The 23,656-nt window shown below is 45.6% G+C and overlaps 2 protein-coding genes across 4 annotated transcripts in view; both read right to left on the bottom strand.

The window, feature by feature from the left end:
- CERS1 (ceramide synthase 1) overlaps positions 1-14,892 on the bottom strand; it is a 132,874-nt gene extending 117,982 nt beyond the window's left edge. The window contains exon 1 of the mRNA XM_078781726.1: positions 14,704-14,892. Coding sequence (XP_078637852.1) covers positions 14,704-14,709 — 6 coding nt within the window. The 5' untranslated portion in view covers positions 14,710-14,892. The remainder of the gene's footprint in view (positions 1-14,703) is intronic.
- Positions 14,496-23,656, bottom strand: part of LOC137431225 (CTD small phosphatase-like protein 3) — an 87,391-nt gene continuing 78,230 nt past the window's right edge. For all 3 annotated transcript variants that reach the window (XM_068122315.2, XM_068122317.2, XM_068122316.2), the window contains 2 exons: positions 22,086-22,181; positions 14,496-14,892 (listed from right to left, as the gene is read on the bottom strand). In XM_068122315.2, coding sequence (XP_067978416.2) covers positions 14,806-14,892; positions 22,086-22,181 — 183 coding nt within the window. In that variant the 3' untranslated portion in view covers positions 14,496-14,805. The remainder of the gene's footprint in view (positions 14,893-22,085; positions 22,182-23,656) is intronic.

Below are 23,656 nucleotides of genomic sequence, written 5' to 3'. Positions count from 1 at the left end.
GATGAGGTCGTCCATAGCCCTCTGAAAATAGGAAACCCCGTTCGTCACCCCAAAAGGTAGTCGGGTGAACTGGTATAACCTTTGACCCGATTCAAAGGCGGTATAGATGCGGTCAGCCCCGGAGATGGGGATCTGATGATACGCACTACGTAGATCGAGAGTGCTATAGACTGAGTACTGGGCAACCTGTCAAACCAGAGCGTCCAATCCCAGAAGGGGGTAGGCGTCCAGCTGTGTAAATCGATTAATCGTCTGCGAATAGTCGATTACCATACGTTTTTGATGCGCTTCACTTCGCACCACTAAGACCTGTGCCCGCCACGGCGACCGGCTAGGTTCTATGATACCTTCCTTTAAGAGCTGGGCTGTTTCATCCGCAATGAATTGCGCGTCAGCTCAGGAGTAGCGCCGTGATTTTACCGCTACAGGTGTGCAGTCCGTGGTCATATTGGGAAACAGCGACAGAGGCTCAATTTCCATCCCTGCGAGTGCACAAACAGCCAGCGTATCAGTACCACCAAATTCCATTTCCAAACGTCCATGTCGCTTAAAAAAATCATGTCCTAACAAGATATCAGCACATAATGCAGGTAAGACCATGAGATGTACATCTGGAAACATTCGTCCCTTTATCACAAGCTTCAATCGACATTCCCCTTTTGTGTTGAGCCTAAGCCCTTGGGAGGCCATAAAGATCTGACGGCATGTCCCGAGGATCGGCCATCCATGTTTTTGCACCAGTCGATGATCGATATAACTATCTGTGGACCCTGTATCGATTAGAGCCCGTGCAAAAATTCCCTCGATCATAAGTGGGATGATGGCCTGAGCCAGGCCAGGAGGTCCGGCAGACGCCGAGCCATCAGAGCGAGACGATCGTGCCTCGCGTATAGATCCAATGCCAGCTACAGTTCTCCGTTTGTTCGAGCAGCCTCCGGAGGGCGCTCGTGTCAAGCGCGTAGTTTGAAAGCCATCTGCAGTCTTCCGTGCCAAAATGGGAGCTTGTAGTTCGTACGAGTAGCCTTCGGATGGCGCTAGAGTCACGCGGTGAGTCTCAAAGCCATCATGAGACGTTCGGATACCAGCCAAGGACAGTCGCTCCGCGTTCGGTCGTATTTTCGCCAGTTGTTTTGGCGGCCCGTTGAATCTCACCAAGGTCGAGCGCGCAGCCAGGGGCCCACGAGGAGGTACGCCGCTCATCAAAGGCGGGTGAGGCGCCACGCTCTGGTGCTCGGCCTCTTGGCCCGGCGATAAGCACATTCATTGTCGCGCGAGTTCGTTTGCCCCGCGCAGCTTTTCGGCAAACTTTTGCAAAATGCCCTTTTGTTGAACACAGATGACATATCGCTTCCCGAGCCGGGCAAGCTGACCTGGGATGTTGTCGATTTCCGCAGAAGTAGCACGTAGCGTTTCGTCCGGGCTTTAGACCCGCAGCAGCGGCTGCCGCCAAGCCGGAATCAGGGTCCTCCTCGGGAGAGGCCAGGGGTTCCTGCAGTGATGCCGTGTCGGCTTCAGTGTTCTCTGCGGTAGCTCTCTCCGGTCGGGCTTGACGAGAAATCCCCGCAGTGACGCGCGTATGCTCGTAGGAGTCAGATTGTTCACGAGCTGAAGTGTAGACGTGAGCCAGCCGTAAAGCCTCCGTGAACGTCAAGTCCTCTACTTCCAGAAGCCTCTAACGGTTCAAGAGCTGATTCCTGAGACAAAAGAATCGTGTACAAGGTCGTCCTGTACTTGCTCGTGTGTCCGTACCTCCTGGGCACTATCAGCGAGCAGACATCGCAGCTCTTGTGCGTAGTGGTCTAACGTCTCTGTGGGCTGTTGAGTCCGCTTTGCGAGCAGATGCCGGGAATAGACCACGCTTCGCTTCTTAATGTAAATCCGTTTTAGCTCCGCCACCGCTGCATTGAATGTCGTACACTGTTCGATTCCCCTGGAGACAGTATGGTGTACTTTAGTCTGCAGTACCTGTAATTTTGTTTCATCAGTGACATCGGCGTCCTGGGCTCTGAACTGATTGTCCAGGGACTTTAGCCAATGTGTCAGCTCCGAGCCCGCATCCACTGCTTGTGGGTCGGCGAAGAATTGCGGCACCTGGATCATCCTGTCCCGCCATGTTCTCCTCTTGTCCTCGAGTGGACGGTGGAACTGATTGTTATTAAGTGTTGTGAAAATTAATCAAGTCCACAACTTTGTCCCATAGGTAGGTTTAATAACAATCAGATCTCTGGCATCATCCTGTAGAATACAATCATGCAATATATATCAGGATCTTGGCATCATATAGGAAGGATCGATTATATTAGTCAATGCAAGCAAGCCTGGAATATCAGCGGGTACGTACCATCCGAGTCTACATGTCATAGAATAATGTCGCAGGAGTGGCCCGAAGTCGCGGACGTCCGAGGTCTTATAGACGCCTCTCAGTGGTTTAAGTGAGCATCACACCTGGGTTCAACTTTGATACATTTTCACCACAGCTCTTTTAACAAATAAATCACCAAAGTGTAAAAGAAACTCACCAGATTGATATACTGAGTTAAGAAAGTAAACCCAAGTCAAGAAAAAAAAAATATTCCATATTAAATGCCAAGTCTGTATATATATATATATATATATATATATATATATATATATATATATATATATATATTGTTACGGACACGGCTAAAGATGTTGCTTGACCGAGCGGAATGGCCGCCGTGTTCGTACAGTTTACCCGATTACCCCCAACTCACCCGATTCCACTCGAACGTTGGCCAAATCGCGCTACGCTAAATCAATGATGGAAAGGACACAACGACTGGGATAAATGAAGACGCAAGGGGTACAGTTCTCAAGACCTCCGGAGGAGGATATAATTAGTGGTGGAGAAAAGGGGTAGGTTACAAGGTAGAGTGAGGTAAAAGACACAGAAGAGATAGGCACTTAGTTACAGTCTTATCTTATCCCCGACAGACCACAGACAAACGGAACAAGACTGACTTACACAGGGATTGATGGCAGGGAAGGACAGGTAGTTCGATAGCACAAGGTGCACCTTGGCTCGGGGACAGGATCAAGCACGGTTCAGTCCAGAGATGCGGGGAGGTGTCACAGCGCTCGGAGGTGGCGTCCTTCTCTCTCCAAGCTCGGCGTGCATCTGACGTCACCTCCCTCTTCCTGCGCATGCTCAGCGGGGAGGCACACGCCCTCGGCTCGTTGGCTCTGCCCCAGATGGGACCGGTCCGCCGCTTCTATTGGGTGCGGGGGTTACCGGGCTCCGCCCTTGACGAGGAGCTGACAGCGAGCCCCTACTTGGTAACCCCGTCGAGCACATGTTCGATGGCGGCTCGTTGGAAAGGCCTGGTGCCCTCCCAACACCCCCTACCAACCAAGCCGGAGTGAGGACGCGCACTCCCCGCGCCGCCGCCGTTGTTGTTGTTGTTGTTGAACCGTGAGGAAGAGCTGCGGGGAGGTATTGGGAGGTCCTAAACTTCCTAACGGTGCCATACAATCACATTCTGGTGCAACGAAGAGTCAGAATTAATGGAAACGAGTCCTTAACTGACATAGACTAAGAATAACTAGTAAGATGTCCTATAGTTGTCTACGTGAGATGCGGTGGACCTGGATGCGACATTTAATGGGGGAAATAGGGGGAGGTCGGGTCTACAGAGTGTTGTTTACAGAAAATGGGACTAGGGAATGGGGGATTGGGGATAGTTGGGAAGTATTGAGGAAATAGGGGAATATTTAGAAGCGGATATTGATGGATGCCAATCCCATATCCGCAACATTGCACCCTTCTCTACCTCGGGGCGTCCCGACCCGATAAATTTTTACCTACGTTAGTGTGGCACTCAGATGTAGTTCCCTCTACTATTAACTCAACCCTGAGTGCGACAGTTTTACAGATGTTCACAAATGAGTAAATATGTCCCCCTGCGACGTTGCACCCTTCTCCTAACAGAAACACACCCACAGGATAACCGAATCGCGGAAAGAATCCTCAAACTAAACATACAGCCGGTAGGGAGCATCATTTATACAAGACTACACTGATATTTACACTACGATCCAGGACCTGTTCTTTGAGGAACACATGCAGATGTTATGCATAGAGAGAGAGCACGCATGCCAGCATCGATACACCAACCCACGAGTGCCCTGTGGCCCTACGGCCTTTAATAATGTGCAGAGCACCCCGTCCAAGCACCAAAAGCACCACCCCATTATGTACAGTCAGCACCATCCGGTGCACCAATAAAGTGTTCAATAAAAATGCACAATTAAGTGTCCATGGTCACCGGTGGTGTCGCAGCCGGCCGATGTTCTGCCGCTGGTCTTGCCTTCTTGGAGTGCACTTGGCCTTCTGGCTTCTTTAGAAATAAAGAAAGGCGCCAACCGCGTCCATTTCTAAATTGTGGCCGTCAGGGGGGCCAACTATAAGTGGTTCATCTGAATGGCATAGGTGCCACGTTGACCCAGAGGTCCATCAACGGGTGGTGCTTGCCCGCAAAAGAACTGCGGTCCATGGTGGGCGGCCACAAAAATTGCGGTCCATTTGGTGTATCGATCCAGGCAGCAAGCAGCGGAAGTACAGGCCCACAACTGCGGAGCCAGCACCTCTCTCTCCTCTCTCTCTGCCCCAAAGCCAGATCCTCGGAGGTGGGAGACAAAATAAGACAAGTGAGTAAGGTGGTAAGGGCGCAAAAGTGCACGCAATGCAAGGTAATGCACACTGGGGGCACATGGGAATCAGGTGAGACAGGTACGTTCCTACCGTACGCCCCCCCCCCCCCCAACCAGGTAACCTACATTGCCCCTCCCTTACCCCTTACTGTATCCACAAAACACAACAGTACCCATAAACATCTACTTTACACATCAACAAACGTCCCTACTGTCTTCCCCGTTCCTCCCATAAACCAAATTCGTCTTCTCTCCCTCCTAACCAATCAAATTTGCCATTTCCAACTCTCATCAAAATTTGCCATCTCCAACTCAACATCAAAATTTGCCATCACCAATTCATCATCAGTCCCTCCTAGGGAGGGAGAGATGGAATCACCCCAATGTCTCATCCACGTCGTGATGCGTCTCACAAATCCACACAGCAATTCTCATTTCCTGCAACACAAAACAAAGAAAACACAGGTGTGGAGTCATCATCATCACCTCAGGTAAGTGGCTGCGTATGGTGCGACAGGTTCATCAACCCTAACTATTTCCTAAATGACTTTAACAACTTTACATTACCCGGGGTCTTTCCCTGCCAATCCATTGGCCAACTTACACTATGGGTTCTAAAAACCAATTCCCATTGCCCAAACTGTGGTGCTTCTCAAGTTGGGGTCTCACTCCCCCGATTCATCACTCGGTGCCCCCGCACAATTTCGGTGGCTGGGTCGTGTGACGCTCCCAGCTGGTCCACCCAACTGCACACCTCCACCACTGTTGTTGCCTACCGAGCTCACCTGCTCCTCACCCTAACCTAACTAACTGGGGAAGGCCCTCTCGCACTCTCACCCCCTCAGTGCCCTCTCTGGCACGGCCTGCCCGATCCACACCCGGGATCCTCAGGCACCCACTGACACTAACGGCTCCCAGAGCCCACCTGCGGCCTCACCTGGCCGACATCTAACAGTGGCGGAGTGCCCAACCATTCACACTCATACTAACAGGCCACACGACCAGCCAATTTCACCACACCAATGCACCCATCCACAATACCATTCTGCATCCGCACCACAAATGCCAATATCCAACCACAATTTACCTATACCCTCTACCTAACACTTACACTACCCGCCCCGGGTACTCGTGAAAGGGGTCCACTCTTCCCCCATCCACACCTTCGCACCATGCACACCACTCCGTACCACTTACTCCATGTATTCCACACACCTGTACTTGCACACCTGTGCTCTCATACTTGGTGCCGCCTGCACCCTTCTCTCCCCCAAGCGCATTTGCGCTGATCCACAACACTCACTACTCATACACTGCTCCACACACCTGTCCAGTTCTCACACAGCATCATCTCATCTAACTACTCCCCTCTGAAACTTGCGCTTCCCAGTCGTCCCTTTAAACTATTGCGCTCCCTCGTCATTATCAAACACTAAGCTACTACGTCCCCACTACAGGTATCAGTCACTATCTAAACCTTAACGTTACCTAATGTCATCTTCGCTAGATCCCTACACACAATATCCTAACCCACCCGGGCTAGTTTTCACTGCCATAAACCCCATAATCTATAGCGCATTTGCCCCACATCATGGGAAGGGTGGCAGGGATGCCACCCTTACCCACCGTCATACGGCGCGAGTGGGACCTTGTGGGACCACCTCGTATGTGAGTCGTTGCCCACCTGCCGGACCCCGTGCGTCGCCCCTTGTGGGGTCAGCGCGGGGCCGAACCGGCCGGGCCCCCACAGTACATTACCCCCAAGGGGCTCTCGTGCCTGCCCTGTCCCTCTAAAAACTACCCCTGTTGGTGTCGATGCATGGGTCACACTTCCGCAACCCGCTACCCATTCCATACCACCACAACCTTGCTCACTCACACCTCGCACCTCTCCCATCACCGGACCCTCTCGCTCGCACCCTCGTTCCATACCCTCCGGACCAGCCATACACCTCACTCTTGGCCTCTCACGAACATCCGGGTCTATCTCGACCCCCAAGCTTATTAAATCACCTGGCGCATCATACGCACGACCATATTGGTCACCACTTACACCGGGTCCTCTTTCTCTTCGCTTCTCCTCCATCACCTGCGAATCCCTCATCCGGTTAATGAGCACATCATCACGATCCGAACACAGACTTTGGACCAATTCTTTTACTTCCTCCTTTATCTCTTTCTTATCCTCTCTCCGTCGCTTCTTAATTTCGCTCACCCCTTCTTCCACTTCTTCTAATTTCTGCTTCACCTCCTTCATCTCCTCGTGCGCCCCCTTAAGTTCTTCCTCTAACTCCACCTTATTTTTTCCTATGTGCTCCCGCACCTCCCGCTCTTTAACCTCCATCACCTCTACCACCTTGTTCATTTTCCTCGTCAGGTCCTCATGTACCGTCTGACACTCTTTTTTAATTACCCCTACGTCCTTTTTCATCTCCTTCTGTGTCGATTTTAAACCCTCTATTACCGCTGTGTTCTTCTTTACCTGCTCCCCCAACTCCTTTTGTCCCACTGTCAGTTGTTCTACTCCCAGCGTCAACTCCTCTATACCACCTTGCAATTTTACAGTCCCCTTTCTCACCTCCTTCTCCATGCGCTCCTCACAGTGCCTCACCTCCTCGCGCACTCCTCCGACCTCCTCACTCACACCTCTTCTGATCTCCTCTCCCATCACTTGCATCTCCTGCCCAGATGCCACCCTCATCTGCTCCATTTCCTCCCTGTGAGCATCCAATTTAGTTTCTACCCCCATTCTGACCCCCTCTATCTGCTGCCCCATTTTTTTAACTTCCCTTTCCGCTTGGTCCCTTATGTCCCTCAATTTGCCTTCCATACTGTTTTCTAACCCCTCTAACCCCTTTTTCATCCCTTCCATTTGATTCTCTTGAGCGGCCATTCTGTTTTCTACCCCCATTACCCCATGTTTCACCCCTTCTATCCCATTGTCTAACCCCTCTAATTTCTTGTCTAATCCCTCACCGGTACCCCTCGCTTCGTCCCTCATTACCCCCATTTGGCCCTCCAATCGCTCACCCTGAGCATCCATCCGGTTCCCCATTACCCCCATTTGGCCCTCCAATCGCTCACTATCAGCCCTCATCTCGTCCTTCTGCAGGTTGAGGGACGCCTGCATTTGTACCATAAATTGCTCCATGAGGGCCTGCATTTGGGCCATCCCTCCCACTTGTGCAGCGGGTGCGGCCGCCGTAGCCATGTGCGAGGCACCATTTTGCGCGCCCGTAACCTCGTGCGCGAGGACGCCATTTTGCGAACCTGCCGCCCTCACTGCTTCGCTCTCCTCATGTCCCTCAATTTGGTCCTGGATCGACCCTGCCTCACTCTCCTCTACTGGAACCCAGCCGTCTTGATCTGCCATAGCGCGACTTTCAAAATTCGGGTTTTTATTTTAAAACAAAACAAATTTCACCGTTAATAATTTCGAGCGCGTGAAGCGCGCTTCGGGTCCAATCTCACTTCCTGACACCAATTGTTACGGACACGGCTAAAGATGTTGCTTGACCGAGCGGAATGGCCGCCGTGTTCGCACAGTTTACCCGATTACCCCCAACTCACCCGATTCCACTCGAACGTTGGCCAAATCGCGCTACGCTAAATCAATGATGGAAAGGACACAACGACTGGGATAAATGAAACGACGCAAGGGGTACAGTTCTCAAGACCTCTGGAGGAGGATATAATTAGTGGTGGAGAAAAGGGGTAGATTACAAGGTAGAGTGAAGTAAAAGACACAGAAGAGATAGGCACTTAGTTACAGTCTTATCTTATCCCCGACAGACCACAGACAAATGGAACAAGACTGACTTACACAGGGATTGATGGCAGGGAAGGACAGGTAGTTCGATAGCACAAGGTGCACCTTGGCTCGGGGACAGGATCAAGCACGGTTCAGTCCAGAGATGCGGGGAGGTGTCACAGCGCTCGGAGGTGGCGTCCTTCTCTCTCCAAGCTCGGCGCGCATCTGACGTCACCTCCCTCTTCCTGCGCATGCTCAGCGGGGAGGCACACGCCCTCGGCTCGTTGGCTCCGCCCCAGATGGGACCGGTCCGCCGCTTCTATTGGGTGCGGGGGTTACCGGGCTCCGCCCTTGACGAGGAGCTGACAGCGAGCCCCTACTTGGTAACCCCGTCGAGCACATGTTCGATGGCGGCTCGTTGGAAAGGCCTGGTGCCCTCCCAACACCCCCTACCAACCAAGCCGGAGTGAGGACGCGCACTCCCCGCGCCGCCGCCGTTGTTGTTGTTGTTGAACCGTGAGGAAGAGCTGCGGGGAGGTATTGGGAGGTCCTAAACTTCCTAATGGTGCCATACAATCACATTCTGGTGCAACGAAGAGTCAAAATTAATGGAAACGAGTCCTTAACTGACATAGACTAAGAATAACTAGCAAGATGTCCTATAGTTGTCTACGTGAGATGCGGTGGACCTGGATGCGACATTTAATGGGGGAAATAGGGGGAGGTCGGGTCTACAGAGTGTTGTTTACAGAAAATGGGACTAGGGAATGGGGGATTGGGGATAGTTGGGAAGTATTGAGGAAATAGGGGAATATTTACAAGCGGATATTGATGGATGCCAATCCCATATCCGCAACAATATATTTTTTTAAAGCAAAAAACTATGGCACTTCGGTGAAATTTGTTTTGAAAGCCATTCATTAGATGTATTGGCCGATGTACATTCCAGGTTTCAGCTAGTTTCAATGTATAGCCTTTAAAATATGAGCGCAAACACACTTTGGACGGACGGACTGACAGACACCAACGTGAATTCGAGGGTTTTCTTCATAAAACTCAAGAATGCGTAAAGGGACGTTGCTGAAATTTGGAGCATATTACCTCGACGTTCAATGCATTTACTTGCATTGAAGGTATTGGAATGAAGGTATTGGAAAGGGTGTTGGAGAGGAGGACAAGGAAGAAAGTGAAGATCGACGAAATGCAGTTTGGATTTATGCCAGGAAGAGGAACGGCAGACGTGCTTTTTATTGTAAGGCAGTTGCAGGAGAAGTACATGGAGAAGAGGAAGAAGTTGTTTTCTTGGGTTTGTTGATCTGGAGAAAGCATTCGATAGGGTTCCACGCGAAGTAGTGACATGGGCATTGAGGAAGTTAGGAGTGGAGGAATGGTTGATCAGAGTAGTGATGGCAATATAGGAGAGAGCGCGCACAGCTGTAAGGACGAAGGACGGGAACAGTGGTGAGTTTGAGGTGAAGGTGGGAGTGCATCAGGGGTCAGTACTAAGTCCACTACTATTTGTAGCTGTGATGAGGTGCTGGCTCGGAATGTAAAGGAGGGTTTACCATGGGAGTTGTTGTATGCAGATGATCTGGTGTTGGTTGCGGAAAGTATGGATGGACTGAAGGAAAAGATGAACAAGTGGAAGGAATGTATGGAGCCAAAAGGTCTGAAGGTGAATATCGGAAAAACAAAGGTGATGGCAAGTGGTAAAGCATGTGGTGAGGTGGAAAGAACTGGGAAGTGGACGTGTGCTGTGTGCAGGAAGGGTGTCGGAGTGAACTCCATTCAATGTACAATGTGCGGTGAGTGGGTTCATCAAAAATGTAGTGGTCTGAGAGGGTCATTGACCAGTGTGGCAGCTACATTCAAGTGTAAGGTGTGCACAGAGGGAGCTGCCGATGGAGGAAATGTTGAGTTAGATCTTGGAGATGGCGTGAAGCTGGAAGGTGTGAAAACAGTTTGCTACCTAGGAGACATGCTGAACGGAGAAGGTGGATCAGACTCGGCAAAGGTTGCTAGAGTGAGATGTGCATGGAAGAAGTTTCGGGAACTGAGTGGCGTTCTGACGAGGAGGGGAGTGTCGTTGAAGCTGAAGGGAAAGGTGTATGTTGCATGTGTGAGAAGTGTTATGATTTATGGGAGCGAGACATGGGTAATGAACGTAGAGCAGCAACGAAGGCTGGAAAGGGTGGTAATGCGAATGGTTCTGTGGATGTGCGGAGTATCGTTGAGAGAGAGGAAGACAAATGATGAATTGCGAAAGATGATGGGAATAGAGCCTGTGATGGATGCTGTGAAGAGAAACAGGTTGAGATGGTTTGGTCATGTGTTGAGCAAGGATGAAAGTGACTGGTTGAGAAGAGTGATGGAAATGAATGTAGAAGGAAGTAGAGGACGGGGAAGACCGAGAAAGACTTGGTTGAAGGTGGTGGAAGAAGAAATGCGGGCAAGGTGGTTAACAAGGGGAGATGCAGAAAATGGGGCAAAATGGAGAAGACTGTCATGGGGCCCGCAAGGCTAACCCCACTCCAGCAGGAAAAATGGCCTTAAAATGCCTGGTGTTGTTGTTGTTCAATGCATTAACTTTTGACATTTGCAGCCAATTTCATCCAGTAGAGGCCGATAAATAAATTTTCAGTGCCCATGTCAAAGCTGCATACAGAGAAACGATCCCTTATATAGAAAGGGAGGGGCGCTTTGTGCCTCCCTTGATTTCTGGCCAACAGGACGACTAATTGGTCCGTCAGTGAAGCGACAGATAGGCTCTGCTAGTGTTCTAGTAATATAGATAACTACTTGAGGACGAGCTCTGAGCTTGGCTCACAAGCCTGGCTTCAAATCAACAGCTAATTCTCTCCAGGCAAGTGTCGGTACGGCATCGTGTTTAATAATTTCTGAGGCTTGTTTCGCAGGTAGTGAGCCTATTGATCAAAAACAAATGCTGATAGCTCAAAGTGGTCTTCGCAAACATCACGACATTTTGATGCTGAATTTGGTTGTTCCTAGGTTTTTCAACAACAAAGCACATGATCGTTGACAATCCTTTTGTGGGTCAGGGATGCAAAAAAAAACAAGACCAAAAGTCCCACTTGGCGATCTCTCCACAAGAAACTTGGTAAATTAATACACACCCAATGTTCTTGAGACCCGACCAGAGATCGACTGTAATCTAAATACCCCAAAGAGGAATGACCCTTCCTGCAGCTCCCGTAGTGTGCGGGTGTACTAGTAAATTTAAATGTCGGTAGATGGAGTCGGCCGTTGTACGCCGTTGTAATGACATCATAGACGTAATGACAACGGACACAAAACTGCTGCTACTTGAATATGTAGAAGATGATATATTTTAACTTCCAGTACGTTTGCAGTCACTATGAAGGAATTATTGTTACGATTAGATTTACCATAATATTCACGTTACGTTCTCATTATTTCGAAAATGATATTACTAAAAAAAAACCAAGGCTAATTCCTTACTTCCGCGGTTATTAATATTCGTGCCGAACACTTCCATCATTGATTCATGAACCATACACTGCTTCAATCCATTAACTTTTCATTCACAACATTGGGAGTAAGGTATCATGGTTATATTTACTATATTATTATTATTACGGAAATGATACTACTGAAACGATACACTGCTGTATTAAGAAACCTGGGCTTAATTTGTCCGAAGCGTTCCAAAGGTGAGGCATAATGCCTAAGGCATTATACGCATGCACTAGCGTATGGTATTGTTGGAAGAGCCGAAACACCGATGCTTTCGATATTTGATGGCCATTTTAACAATCGGTTTGTTTGTGTTTCACACTGAATGAAAAACGGAAAGGTAGAGCATGGCGATTGTTATATATATATATATATATATATATATATGACAGGTTCGATGATATGTTCGGCCTCAATGGAATTGGAATCAAAATGGCGGTGTGTGGAGAGTCAGCCGCCGTACCGCCGTGATGACATCAGACATCACCCTGTCATGTGACCAGATCCTCAGCTCTGATTGGTATACGTTTGAGGGGACATACATACGTACGGACGGCTTTGCCCTATGGGCTACGCTGTAAAAAGTTAACGCGTTCTGAGGGCAAATTTCTCGAAGATTCAAACAGTTAAAAGCTTGGCACATCGGCATCTTGAACGCTAGAATAACTTATGAATTCTGGCAGGTGTACACACACGTCCGTCAACGAGTTGTGCAACTTTGACATCACGTGAATCGACGTAAGTAGCTCATTTACATAAAGGAAGTGAAAATAGTCCGATTTTAAAACACGATTATTCGGCTTATTATGCTCGCAAAAAAATATTTTTGTGCTAATAGGTCAGGGATATCATTCTCTAAAATGTATCTCTTCAAAAAATGTAATGAGTGTCCCTTCAATAATTCATCTGAAATTAATTATCTTCTTTGTGATGCATACGAGCACTTAAAAATTAAATAAAAATACTGTTTCACGGGGAAAAAAAATACAAATGACAAAAAGAAAACATTTCTCTTCCAATCTCACAATATTCTGTCATCTCACGCTATGTGATGAAGGGACAGACGAAGAAGCACATTATTATATCGATTATATTTACGTGGAGCACATAATTGTCTCATATAATAAAATAAAAAACAAGAGAAAAATGACCACAGTGTGGTCACCAGCTGCGACGTGTAGAATCATGAGGATATCCGTTGCAATATGCGCTACCAAATTCGACCAGTCATTAAATTATACGCATGCACTAGCGTCTTTTTGTCTTTCAGTTCTGGTCTTGTCCTTTGTTTTGCGACGCAACATGCTTCATCAACTGATTACATATAATGTATGGACGTGAATGTTATTTCTGTTAATGTTAATTCATTAATGTTATTTATTAATGTTAATTCTGGGTGCCAGAGGGATAATTTGAAACGGGCTTGGTCGGTAGGGGATTTGAAAGTAGGTGTGGTTCTGTGAAAACAGTGGTGTGGTTCTGTTTAGTGTGGTGAAAGTGATTTGAAAGTAAAAAAAGTTCTGTGAAACGAGATTGATATGAAAACATTCATGTTGTCTTTGTTGCTAAATTTATTCTGGTTTCTTCAAACAAATCGCGATTTTAGTCTGCGATGTTCTTACCTCATACCAATGCACGTCCAAGTGTATGCGCATGCGCTATTCAAAAAGGCACCCCAACAACAGGAACAACAACGCGGTCCTATCATAGAGCTGCTCGTCACAGCTAAAAATGAATGATGCGATATCGAAAAGGAACATCGATTATATCGATTAACTTAAATCTGTTTACACGTCACAATTTATTTTTTTTCAAAGATCGCTGAAACCTAATGGCACTATGTATAATAGCCAGGAGCTGCTGTCCGAGTGGTTTAAGGCCATTCTTGTAGTAACCACTGATCTATATATAATCACATCAAGATCAGAGTGTTATATATAGATCAGAAAATAACTCAATGGCACTTGTACAAGGACGGAGCAAGGACATCCTTTTCACAATGTCATTAATTTATGAAATTGCCTTCCTGCGAAGATTGGTAGCAGGAGAGACAGTAGTGATGTTCAAAATGCAATTGGGTAGGTACCTACAATCACTGGGAATAGAGGTATAAGGAGATAGGCAGATGGAAGGTAGACCGGAATTGAATTCTGCAATGTCAGCGGTGCGCATTTTGTGCTGTCTTGGGTATCTTCTGATACTGATTGAATGGTGGGTGCTGTCAAGTGTAAACATATCGTCTTTGTTAATGCAACACACAGCTAACTGGCCTTTCCCCCCAACAAACAAAGAATATTAAAATAACTATATATAAATATCCTTACATGTTGTGAGTATTCAAGTTGTTTCCATCTGTGATGTAACTCCTCGCACACTGCCTTCATTCTGGCTGTTTACCTCACCCCTTCACACTGAGTTCTGTCTGGTCGGATTGGTATGTGGTGTGAGGTGGCATTGGTGTCATGGAGAGCGAGTGTGTTTTTAAATTGGGCCGTTGGGTTCGGGGTTGTAGACGTTGCACAGGCATGATGGGCCAAATTGGCTTCCTCCTGTGTTGACATTTCCTTGTACAGTAATGCAAAATGTACAAAACTTTTATTTTCAGAAGAAAACATGAAAATTGCATCAAACAGTCAAGAGTTGTTAAAGACATAAAACCAAGCACGTTCAAAACAAGAATAAAAGATTGTTGAACACATCACAAGTGCAACATTTGCGTACGCATTCAACTTTGATAACGATAATGCAAAACAGGAACAAACACAGTCTGATTGTCAGCCACAGACCTCCATGATGGTATTGAGGACACAAGGGTTATTCAATCAGATGAACAGTGTGGCCACTGCCATGGTAACACAGATGAAGTAGAGAACTTCCCCCTAAGACAATCATAATGTTGAACACGAAGGTGATGTGGAAAGTAGTTTCTCATGGAGTCGATACCTCTCCTCGATTAATCGCCTCACGTCAGTGCCCTGAAAAGTGCGGATGAGGACAAATCCACTTACATCTTAACAACCACAGTTACAATGATCATAAGTGATGGAAAATGTCCAAATCCGAAGTCGACAAAGCCGACAAAGCTTTAACTGAAAGCAACAAACAAATTAGTCAATTTAAGTTTGAAAAGGTCACATCACAATGTTTTTTTTCTTTTCACTGTATCTTTGGGTGTGGTTTTCGCTCCACACACCAGGATGGATGACAAAAAGAGGTGATGTCATGGTTCTGCGGTCAGAGATTGTGAAGTGATCCTTTGGCATGCAGGCTTCAGGATAGGTTTAAGGTAATTGTAAATAAAGGTAAATTGTTGGGAAATTTGGCTAAATTTTAAATAGAGTTGGTTTTCTATCACTAACATTGTTGCAAGTGTCTTATTTCACCATTGTTTGATAAAACAACCCGTTTACCCCGACCGCTCGGAATCTGTGCTGCAACCTGCCCTGTGGGTTGAGCATGTGACAGAACACCAATGATTGTAAACAAAATGTATTTTAGTAATCTGTGGTTATGAAAACAATCAAATGGACTATATATCTTGGTATCTGGTACAGCAAGTCCTTTGGCATCATACATTGCTTGAACCCGTGAAGGCATCAAATCAATAATATTCTGAATGACAGGCTGATAAAGATTTTGCAAAATGTGGAATAGATTTTGTCGCCGCTCGTATATTACTTGGCAGAGGTCGGTTTTTCCACAGCTCCTGATCCACATCTCTTTCAGGCATAGTAATAAGAGGGTTTCTTGTGTACCAGGAAGACATTTTGCAGTTTGGGACATTTACTGCAAGAAGATGGTGCCACATGCTACATGTCCAGACTCACCTTTGCCAGGAAGAGACGGAATGAGCTGCAGCTTCTTGTCTTGGCACTCATGTAGTTCGGGCATGAATGTCATTTAACACGCCCATGAACATCGATCGCCAGACACGGAAAAGCCGACCTCTACCAAGTAATATGCAAATGTTGCAATAAAATATGCTCCATATTTGAGAAAATCTGGATCAAGCTGCCATCCAGAATATTATTGATGAGTAGGTACCCAAGGAAATTTTCAGGTAATGTCAAATGTACAGTCACGTGAAAAAGGAAGTACACCCCATGTAAAGTTTTGACTTTTTCAACATATTTCAACATACAGCTATTTGATCTTCATTTCAACAATATTGATAGATAAAGGTGATATAATATAACAAATATTATGAAACATTTACATTTTGTAGTCCATTGTATAATTTAAATAAACATAAATGCAAATTTCGCATGTGGAAAAAGTAAGTACACCCTTGGCTCTAATAGGTGGTATTGCCTCCTTTGGCAGAAACAACCTCAAGTAGGCGTTTCTTATAACTGTCTACCAGTCTCTGACATCGACTGGGAGAAATTTTTGCCCACTCCTCCATGCAGAATTCTTTCAGCTGTGCGATGTTTGAGGGGTTTCTTGCATGCACAGCTCGTTTCAAATCACACCGCAACATCTCGATGGGATTTAGATCCGGGCTTTGACTTGGCCATTCCAGAACCCTCCATTTCTTTCTTTTCAGCCATTCCTTGGTGGATTTACAGGTATGTTTAGGGTCATTGTCATGTTGCAAGGTCCACCTTCGATTGAACTTCAACTTTCTGACAGATGGCCTCACATTATCCTCAAGCACCCTCTGGTACAATGAAGAATTCACAGTGGATTCTATGATGGTGAGCTGCCCAGGCCCTGATGCAGCGAAGCTGCCCCAAACCCTAATATTTCCACCACCATGCTTTACAGTTGGTATCAGGTTCTTGTGGTCAAATGCTGTTTTTGGTTTTCGCCAAACATGTCTTCTGGTACTGTGGCCAAATAGCTCTACCTTTGACTCATCTGTCCAGAGCACATTGTTCCAGAAGTACTGGTCTTTGCCTCGGTGTTCATTGGCAAACTTTAGTCTTGCCCTGATGTTCTTTCTGGACAGCAAAGGTTTCCTCCTGACACACCTCCCATGTAGATCAAATTTGTGCAGCCTCTTTCTAATGATAGACTCGTGCACTTTGACATCAACAGTGTAGCTCTTGCCTACCTGTAGGTCCCGTGATGACATTCTGGGGTTCTTAGAGACTTCTTTCAGCATATTGCGGTCTGCTCTCAGGCTGAACTTGAAGGGGCGGCCTGACCTGAACAAGTTGGCAGTTGTTTGGAATCTTCTCCACTTGCAGATGATCTTCCGGACAGTCGAATGATTGATTTCAAATTGTTTGGAGATCTTTGTAAATCACTTCCCGGACTCGTAGGCATCTATAACCTTCTTTCTGAAGGCCTCAGAGAGCTCTTTTGATCATGGCATGGTGACGCCGCACACTTCAACAAGAAAGAGCAAATCAAACTAAATGTCTGAGGTTTAAATAAGACAAGTTCCTCCAAGATCCTCTCTAATGATGTTCTAATCATTTGCACCTAAGCTGGTTTTAATTTTAGGTAATTTTAGGTTTTAATTTTTAGGTATCTAATTTTAGGTATTTGAAGTAGTGATAAATGTCAGGGTGTACTTACTTTTTCCACATGCGAAATTTGCATTTATGTTTATTTAAATAATACAATGCACTACAAAATGTAAATGTTTCATGATATTTGTTATATTATATCACCTTTATCTATCAATATTGTTGAAATGAAGATCAAATCGCTGTATGTTGAAATATGTTGAAAAAGTCAAAACTTTACATGGGGTGTACTTACTTTTTCACATGACTGTAACTTCAACGATATTATGCAAAGAATAGTTACTTTATTATATAAACTCCCTCCTCCCCAAGTCCTCAGCTCCCCTCCCAAACCTCAAGTCCTCAAACAACTCTTTCCCAAACCCAAGTCCTCACCACCCCTTTCCCAAACCCAAGACCTCACCACCCCTCCCAACATCAAGACCTCAATCACCTCCCCACCCCAAGGCTTCAATCACCTCCACTCCCCTCCCTCTCTGCTCTTTCAAACTTTCAAAAACTCTTTTCCCTCTCTGCTCCGTGCACCCTCTGTCTTCCCATTCTTCCAAGCTGGAAGGCATTCTCACATCATAACATATTATTTCATTACCTCATTAAAATGGTGGAATATGTATCGCTCTTTCCCCCCTCCTATCCACCTAATATTTTGCCATTACCAACTTCACCTACACCTACAGTGCATTCAGAAAGTATTCAGACCCCTTCACTTTTTTCACATTTTGTTATGTTGCAGCCTTATACTGAAATCGTTTACATTCATTTTTTCCCTCATCAATCTACACTCAATACCCCATAATGACAAAGAGAAAACAGGATTTTAGAAAGTTTTGCAAATTTATTAAAAAGAAAAAAATGAAATATCACATTGACATAAGTATTCAGACCCTTTGCTATGACATTTGAAATTTAGCTCAGGTGCCTCCCATTTTTCTTGATCATCTTTTAGATGCTCTCCTCAGTGAAAGACACATGAAATCCCACTTGGAGTTTGCAAAAAAGCACCTAAAGGACTCTCAGACTGTGAGAAACAAGATTCTGTGGTCTGATGAAACCATAATTGAACTGTTTGGCTTCCGTCTGGCCACTCTGCCATAAAGCCCAGATCGGTGGAGTGTTGCAGTGATGGTTGTCCTTCTGGAAGTTTCTCCCATCTCCACACAGGATCTCTGTAGCTCAGCCAGAGTGACCATCGGGTTCTTGGTCGCCTCTCTTACCAAGGCCCTTCTCCCCCGATTGCTCAGTTTGGCCGGGTGGCCAGCTCGAGGAAGAGTCCTGGTTGTTCCAAACTTCTTCCATTTAAGAATTATGGAGGCCACTGTGCTCTTGGGAACCTTCAATGCAGCAGAAATTTTTTTGTAGGCTTCCCCTGGTCTGTGCCTCACCACAATCCTGTCTCTGAGTTCTGCAGGCAGTTCCATCGACCTCATGGCTTGGTTTTTGCTCTAATATGCATTGTCAGCTGTGAGACCTTATATAGACAGGTGTGTGCCTTTCCAAGTCATGTGCAATCAATTGAATTTACCACAGGTGGACTCCAATCAAGGTGTAGAATTGTAGAAACATCTCAAAGATGATCAAGAGAAATGGCATCTATAACCTGAGCACCTGAGCTAAATTTCAAGTGTCATAGCAAAGGGTATGAATACTTATGTCAATGTGATATTTCAGTTTTTTATTTTTAATAAATTTGCAAAACTTTCTAAAATCCTGTTTTCTCTTTGTCATTATGGGGTATTGAGTGTAGATTGATGAGGGAAAAAATGAATTTAAACGATTTCAGCATAAGGCCGCAACATAACAAGATGTGAAAAAAAGTGAAGGGGTCTGAATACTTTCTGAATGCACTGTACTTCTTCATAACGTACTTTCCCACCTTCCCAACCTCTCCTTTCACCCCATTCACATCTCGGTAGCAGCGAGATGTCCCTTGGAAACAATTATCCAAACTATCTTGAGGTCCCCATTCATAATCTCACAAGATATGTCCCAAAGACATTCTGTTGAATTGCCACTAAAGTGATTATGAGTGGCCTAATTGTGTCAACAAATGATCCTAAATTAATTATCTTCTTCGTGATGCATATTGTCGAGTCCAGCAGCCTGTTTGCGTGCACGTCCAGCAGCCTGCAATTGCGGATTCGCATTTTTGCAGGATTCACAAGCAGCACACGAGATCCTAATGTGATTTTAACAGGGTTTATTCCCCCACCACACAACAGCGAAAATAGAACGCAACAGTGGAGAATGATGGTGGGATAAGGGGGGAGGGGGAGCATGGAATCACAATAAATAATTATTTACAAGAGAAATAAAGAAAATCAAAGGTGCCTCACACCAGACTCGAGCACGGCTGGGGAAGGGAAACAAGAACTGAGTGAGGCCTCAGCTCTTGTTGAGCAACAATGAAGGTGGCAACGAAGCAGCCACAAACCCACAACAAAGCAGGTGAGCAATCACCAACAAGAATATGAACCAGGGAGACGAACAGGATGAGGCAGGAACACGAGCAGGATCATGAACCAGGGAGAACAGCAAGACACCAACCAGACCGGAGGCAATAAAAACCAGTTCCTCTACGGATCCAAAATCTCTCGAGCCCTCTGGTCTATCACGAGACGATGCCTTCTCAAATGATGCCAAAGTCCCTTCTTCGCTGTAGCTGACAAAAAAACAAATCTCCTTTCACCAACGCCCCCTTTCAAAGCTCCTCCAGTCACTTTCCCAAGGCACCACTGATGCCCAACTCTGAGTGTTGCAGAATGTTTTACATACAGGTCCTTCATGTTAAACCCTGGTTATTTCTTGAACGTATCACCCTTCGTATCGTTATGGTTTTGAGAAACTGCTAAGAAGCAATGGCAACCAACATACAGGTCCCTTAGAATACTTACTTCATAGCAAAAGATTATCATAGTCCCTTCCCCTTACATGGGATAGTATGTCATCGTGTATTGGAGTCTGGGTAGAGAGGCCACCAATTCGAAAGGGATGATTAGCTGTACAGCCAAAGCACACAATACCAGCGCCTATTTGCATGTCGCGCCATAGTCCTAGAAATGTGTGTGGCCTTATGTCCCATTGGGGAGAAAGAGCGTAATTGTAAAAGTCCATACGAGCGTCATTGGGACGAGGAGACTCGTTATGAGATAAGTACAATCCATACGAGCTTCATTGATGCACTGTATGCGCGCTAATATAAACATCACGCCTTTTCGTTATTCCCAAATTATCATTTCCTTACATAAGGCATAGGTTAAGGTTCTATTTCTCGTCCGTTTTTCTTTGCTGTTTCTAAGTTTTGCTGTACGCTTTATGTCAGCGACTGCTTGTAAATATAGATTCACCTTTCCCCCATTGTCCCCCTTGTGTGCACCCTTCCTTCCCCCAACCATTAAAGCCCTCGAGTCCCTCCCCCATTCTGCATGATCCCTGTGCTTGTAAATACCTGTAAATAAATCCTTTGTTGACATTTTAGTTTCAATCTGTTCGTGAATATCCTTTCCTTCATTGATCCAGCGCTGTTCGCATCGAGCGTAGGCGGAAGGTTGTTCCCCGCGTAACCGGCTCCTTAAGCTCCTTAATTAGCACGGCGGGTATCAAGCGCGGGTAGCTTGGCCACCCAAATTACCATCCAAGGATAAGATTGGCACACCGCACGAGGGTACATTCCCCGATTGGAAAAGTCACGTGATGCAGGTTCAAACGGTGTCAGACGGTAGGACGCTGATATTGGGCGACGGACCAATTGGCGTTCGTAGTTGCTTAGCAACCTGCCGAGGTACAAAGGTATTCATACACGGCAGTCTCAGGTCCGGTATGTTTTGGAGGGCACGGAGGCTAACCCCTTCATAGTAGACCCGAAACCCGTGGCCATAACAGTATGATGCACATATAAACAGGACAATCCTTAAGCCAACATCTCCCTGCTTAATAAATCAAACTAAACTAAACTACCCAAACACAGAGCATACTGAGCTATGCATTTCTGAAGATTCTAAAATGATTCTTATGCCACCCCCCCCCCCCCCACCCCCCAATCCTCCCCCATTATGCGGACTTGGGGTTCGGAGGGGACTGGGGCTGAGGACTTGAAGAAGAAAGGGGGAGTTCGAGTTGTAAACCTGGAGTTGGGAAAAGTGGGGCAGGGAGCAAAAGGTGGAGGGGGTTTAAGGACTTGGGGCTGAAGGAGGGGAGAGGTTGAGGACTTTCTTTTTCACATTTTACATTACGCGGAATTTCCGTGGGTCCCTGCTATTATGCTGTCACAGGACATTCTTAGCAAACTCCCGAAATATTTCTCACTCCGTTGGGAACAAATTCAATTACATCAGCACGCACGCACACACACACTAAGGCATCATGGAGTACAATAGTACTCCATACGTAGGGATGACATGCGGAAATATTTATTATTATTATTATATAGATTTGAGGCCTTCACAGGTTCAAAACAATGCATGATGCCAGATGACATGCTGTCAGATACCAACATATGAAAGTCCATTTCATTGTGTTTGTATGACAGGTTGTTAAAATTACGTTTTTTTATACAATCTGGGCTCTTAATTTTATTATGGCAAGGCACTGTAATTATAAAAGAGATTATAAAACAAATCACAAAAGCAACTTATATCTTGTCAATAAATAGCTTTATCCTATCCTACTCATGCCTTCTCTGACATTGTACGCACCATCTTTACGAGATGCTCCAGGAAAGACATTATGTCGAGCAATTCCTTGTCTTCCTGGTCAACAAACCAACTTTCAACAGGGATTCCATTTGACAGCTGAGGTGGGGGAAGAGTAGGGCGTGGGGGAGAGGGATTAACTCAAAATGCATTAAAACCAAAACTCAACAGCATGCAAGATGCATAATATATGATTATTGGTTCTCTCCTTATCTCTAGCAGTCAAAAAACCAGAATGGCAGAATACCCTGCCAAACGAAAGAAACTTCAACCCCTGCCTATCAGCTGCCAATGGATGGACTTTGATTCAATGGGCAATAGTGTAACGCAGGATTTAAACACGAGCTGAAAAAGCAATTCAATAATTCCACAAATTAAACTGAATTTTAATGTATTTTTAATTAATTTATCTTTCATCTCTTCTGCAATGTTTTTTTAAATTTTATTTTAAGGAAAACAGTTACCAAAAGTAACTGGACATTTTAATTGCTTAAATTTACCTCACAATCTACAATCACCCTCCCTTTTCGTTGTCATCCAATTTCCCACTCTTGGCCTTGATAACCTGTTCAATTCCCATTCTCAGCCCTGATGCCCAGGCCAAATTCCTAATCTCAGCCTTGATCAATTCCCATTCTCGGCCCTGATACCCTGGCCAATTTCCCATTCTCGGCCCTGATCGATTCCCATTCTTGGCCCTGATGTTCTGGCGAATTTCCAATCACGGCCCTGATGCCCAAGCCAATGTCCTAATCTCAGCCCTGAAAACTTGGCCAATTTCCTAATATCAGCCTTGATCAATTTACAATCTTGGCCTTTATGCCCTTGCCAATTTCCTTATCAAATGAAAGACTAAATTCTGTATTGGAGTCATCAGTAACCGGAATAAGCAAAGAGCAAATATCGAGTCATCAGAAGGAACTTGGATAGGATTTGGGTTTCAGCTGCTACTCCTCTACATTCAAAACCATCCAGGTACAGCCAAGTGAGCCTTGCAAAAGATCGTAAGAATTCACTTCTCCCGAGACGGATATATAAAGAGAGAGAAATTTTGAGTGAAATAGATACAAACAAGTAAACTAAAAAAACATGTTTCAGGGCTACACACTTTTATTATATATTTTAAAGTTTTAAACAATTTTTTTTGTTATTACATTTTGATACATGCAAATGTACCAGAAAAGAGGACCATGGGCCAAATTTCAGCTCTCTAGGATGTATGGAACCTAGAAAACGAACTGCTCAAAGATTTGAAACGGGACAAACAAACGAAGTTCAGATAAAGTTAAATAAAAGTGTGTAATAATAAAAAGAGAGGAAAATAAACAAAAAAGAAAAGAAGAGGAAATAATTATAATAAATAAAGAGAATTGTGAAAAGGTCGAAAGAAGTGTGAAAGGAACAAAGAACAAAGTTATTGGGAAGAACCCGGAGAGATAGATTTCAACAGTTACTCCCCAAGGTTCAAACGCAGCAACAGGTACAAGGGACCAGATTTTAAAAGGAGATAAATGGGGTTGGAGGGTGAAGGATAAATACTTAATCTCCTGTTTGTCGAATCTCAACTCCGATGC

This window comes from Myxine glutinosa, chromosome 7 (genome assembly GCF_964187855.1).
Source record: "Myxine glutinosa chromosome 7, kmMyxGlut1.1, whole genome shotgun sequence".
Taxonomy (NCBI): domain Eukaryota; kingdom Metazoa; phylum Chordata; class Myxini; order Myxiniformes; family Myxinidae; genus Myxine; species Myxine glutinosa.
The sequence above is the reverse complement of the archived record's forward strand: the minus strand, read 5'-3'. Positions and strand labels throughout refer to the sequence as shown.